Raw genomic sequence first — 4,398 nt, forward strand, 5'->3', positions numbered from 1 at the left:
ATACAGTGCAAAATCTATAGCATATACACATAAAAATCATGCAAAATTATCAAAGGCATGCAATTTCGGGTTCAGCTCCCCTAACCTGAAATTTCCCCGCTTAAAACTTGAAATTGAAAGATTCCTTTGATCTCCAAGGACTGACCGTATCACCACTTATGTTTCTCCTCTCTACTTCACTCCCAATTCTCTTTTTACTCTCAAATTTCGTCCTCCCTCTAAAGCTCTCAGAAAAATAGCCTTCCAAACCTTATTTTCTTCTCAAAAGTTGCCTTTTATAAGTCTTAATACTTGGTTAATGAAAAAAAAAACGAGAATGTGATTAAATTTTTGGTTTTATTGCTATTCAAGGGCCATTACTTGATTATTTCTCAGCCCTTTAGCTACCCCCTTTCTGCTAGGTCTTCACCACCCTTTCCTATTCAGCCCACAACTAATCTTTTAACAAAAAGAGTTAAAATTTGAAATACCAAGGTTCGAACCCATGACCTTTCCAATGTCAAATCAAAGCTAAACCACCAGGCCAACTTATGTTTCTTGCTAACACACACAATTCAAGCATTATCTCATACGAAATGTGGCCCAACATATCATTAAAACAATAATAACAAAAACACACACAATTGGCATACATAGGACTCAAACCCAAGTCCTCCCACACAATCAAAGTACTCTCAACCATTTGAGCTAGTACTTTTCCACGTCATACCCATTAGAATTTAATATCATAAATAACTACCTTTCCGCTTTTATTAATTATTTATTTATTTAATTAATTAAATTTTGTGGATCTTACATCCCCTAATTCTCTTCAATTTCGAATTTTGGGAGCTTCATTCTTGCCAAACCAAATTAAGGTCTCATTCTTACTGTGTGAACCTGTAATTCCAGTTTCCTGAGTTGCGAATTTAGGTGCCTCACTATGGGAAATCATCTTTGCTAGTGGTGATCATTGAGCTAAGGGAAGCTAACCTCTTTGCTAAATTTTCGTATAGAAATTGTCCTTGAGTACTTGGATTGCATGATTTTGTGTTTGACTAGGTTTGGATTAATTATTGGTGTTGAATTGGGATTCTAGTAAGAATTACGTAGCTTTGCATGTGAAATGGATTGGAATTCTGATGAGCTCGCCCAGGCAAGTAGGTCTCGCCTGAGCGAAATTATCAAAAATGTACCCCTGTCAATGCACGAGCTCTCACCTAGGCGAGCTGGTCTTGCTTGAGCGAGAGTCGCTCTCATCTAAGCGAAACAACTTAACCTGAGCGAGAATTCGCTCAATTTTGGAGTTGCTCTCTGTTTGGGGCCTCGCTTAGGCGAGAATGATCCGCCTAAGCGAGATAACCCTCTAGCTTAGGTGAGATCCTCTAACTTGAGCGAGTACCACTGCAGAGTTGTGTTTATTTTCTCTGATTTAAGTGAATGAAGCATTATTAAATGAAACAATGTGATATTTGTTCATGCTATGCTTGGATTATTGCGATTGGTAAAATATATATACATATATATGGTGAAATTGCATGGAATTGGATTATGAGAAGATGTGGTTAAATTAGGATTTCAAGGGCAATTCTAAAAGAAAGGTCTTAGTGAATGTAAGGACATAAGGACTCAGTTTTGGTGGTATCCTCACACTCCAATAACTATTAAGACTCATGTAGAGTATAATGGACTATGTCGAGAGGAGTAGCAGGAGGTCCTAGTGTATGGACTCGATCAGTCATAGACGCGAAAGGGACTTACCCTAAGAGTGGTTGGGTGATAACCCCTTATGCCCAAACTCAGCAGGTTTTGGAAACATCACAGGTGAAGCCACCAAGAGCTCCAATGTCTCTTACATAATCTGGATATTGAGTCTAGAGTCATGTATATGTGTTGTGGTTGTGGTGGCTTGAATAATTTTGATAAATGTGATAAGCCCTTGATTGATGTCTATTTAATGAGTTGCAAGATTTCTCTTAATTAAGTTAGCTTACCCTTCTTGCATATGTTTGTTCTTTTTGTGTCTTTTCTCTTTTGCAATGATCGCCTACAATTGGTGTGAGCAGATAAAAGTGCATGTGAAGACCTACCCCTCTTGGATAGGAGTTGATTTGTGGCATGAGCGATTCCAACAGTAGTATTTACTCCATGTTTGGCTTAGACGTCGGGTGTTTTGTAACCCTTTCTTAGTGTAGGTTGTGATTATATACAGTGCATGTATGGTTATTTTTGGATGACTGTATTGATACTTTATATCAGCCTATTCCTACCATCTTCTTTGAATTATCATAATATAATGTTTCGTTTGGTAGTTTAAAAACTATTAAAACGGGATGCTACATTTTTTGTATTAGAGCAGTGGTTCCTTTAGGATTTGTAGGTGTGAGCTTGCTTAGTTTCTATTGTGTGTTTCTCGTAGTGTCTTGGCATAGTTGTTGTATTTGTTAGCTAAACTAATGGTTCCTTTCTTTGTGTGGTCAGAGCTATGACACTTATGCCTCCTCCTCCTCCTCTTTCAAACCCAGATAATCCTCATTTGGTGGGAGCAATTGAGGCAATGATTGCAGCCATGCAACACTAAAATGCTAACATGGTGAATCAATAAAACCTAGCCTTGCAACAGATGAAGTCTGCAAGACTAGCAGTAAAGGCGACTCAGCAGAGGCACTTGGAAGCCTTGCATAAGCTAAGAGAAAATCGTTCAACAGCCGGTTCTTCCCAAGCTCCACTACCACGAGTGCAAGAATGGAGTTTGAAGGATTTCCTACAGCATCATCCATCCCGTTTTAATGGCAAGACTAGCCCGGATGGAGCTTATCAGTGGATGCATGATATGGAACGAATCTATGATGCAAAGAGATGCCCTGTACATAACAGATTAGCATACACTGAGTACTTTCTTGCTGGAGAGGCCGTGCATTGGTGGTCCAGTATGAAGATGATGTTGGAAGATAACAGGGAACCCATCACTTGGGAGCTATTTAAGAAAAAGTTATATGCTGAGTACTTCCTAGATAGTGTGAGGTATGCAAAGGAGGTTGAGTTCTTGCAACTGATGCAAGGAGACATGTCAGTGTCAGAATATGTTGAAAAGTTTAAACACCTAGGCAGATTTCACACCTTGAAGATGCCTGAGGACTGACAGTGTAAGAAATTCAAGAATAGGCTGAGAGGTGATCTCAAACTCATGGTGGCTCAACTCTCTATCAAGGAATTCCCTACCTTGGTGGAGAATGAAAGAGTGATAGAGAAGCTTAAGGTTGAGGTTGAAGCTCAACAGCGATCTCAACAGAAGGTGGGAGGACCATTTGGGTCTACGAGCAAACATGACGATAGGAGGAAGCCATACCCTAAGCCTCAGCCTTAGGGGCCTAGGAGGTTCTCACATCAGCCGCAGTAATCTCAGCCTTCTAGGCCACAATGTTTTCATTATGGAGGGCCCCATCTAAAGAGCGCTTGCCCCCAACTTGTTGGCAGGAGGACATGTCCTAGATGTGGCCAGGAGGGCCACTTCATCAAGGATTACCCCGCTGGTAGGAGTACAGTGTCAAGGCCTCTAGCACAGCCTCAGCCACATCAGATCAGAGGAGGTGCAAGACCTTAGGTGGCTGTTCGGGTGAACGCCATGACGGGTGTAGAGGCGGCCGGATCAGGTAGTCTCATCATCGAGTCTTGTGTGATTTCTTCTAGGTTAGTTAGAACCTCAATAGTGTGTACTAGGTGTTTGATTGAGGTTGAGGGACACAAGTATAGGGTAAACCTTATCTGTTTACCTCTAGATGGGTTAGATATAATCTTGGGAATGGATTGGCTATCTGCCAATCGCATTCTCATTGATTGCAACGAGAAAAAAGTGTTGTTTCCTAACTTGGAAGATGAAGATCTGTTGATGTCCTCATAGCAAGTGGATAAAGCAATGAAGGAAGGATCTCAATGTTTCTTAATTCTGACTCAACTATCTATTGAGACTGGAGGCAGAAATATTGAAACACTTGTGGTAAGGGACTTCTCATATGTGTTCCTTGAGGACGTGCCTGGCTTACCCCCTTCTGGGGAGATAGAGTTCTCCATTGATCTGGTGTCGGAAGCAGGGCCAGTGTCTATAACACCCTACCGAATGGCTCTTGTTGAACTAGTTGAGCTGAAGAAACAGATCGAAGAGCTGCTAGAAAAATAGTTTATCAGACTGAGCGTGTCACCCTAGGGAGCACCAATGTTACTGGTTAAAAAGAAAGACGACAGTTCTAGGCTCTGTATGGATTACAGGCAGCTGAATAAGTTAACCATAAAAAACAAGTACCCCCTGCCAAGGATAGATGACTTGATGGATCAGTTACACGGTGTTGTAGTGTTTTCCAAGATTGATTTGAGATCAAGATACCATCATATTGAGTCAAGTCTAATGATGTGCAGAAGACT

The 4,398-nt window shown here is 40.9% G+C and overlaps 1 protein-coding gene across 1 annotated transcript; it reads left to right on the plus strand.

The window, feature by feature from the left end:
• Positions 1-3,604: 3,604 nt before the first annotated feature.
• On the plus strand, positions 3,605-4,156 carry LOC114180575 (uncharacterized). The gene is made up of 2 exons (XM_028066883.1): positions 3,605-3,864; positions 3,958-4,156. Exons 1-2 carry the CDS (start codon positions 3,605-3,607, stop codon positions 4,154-4,156), a joined length of 459 nt encoding a protein of 152 aa, XP_027922684.1.
• Positions 4,157-4,398: the final 242 nt, after the last annotated feature.

Source organism: Vigna unguiculata, chromosome 4 (genome assembly GCF_037176805.1).
Source record: "Vigna unguiculata cultivar grain cowpea cultivar isolate G323 ecotype 2 chromosome 4, ASM3717680v1, whole genome shotgun sequence".
Lineage (NCBI taxonomy): Eukaryota > Viridiplantae > Streptophyta > Magnoliopsida > Fabales > Fabaceae > Vigna > Vigna unguiculata.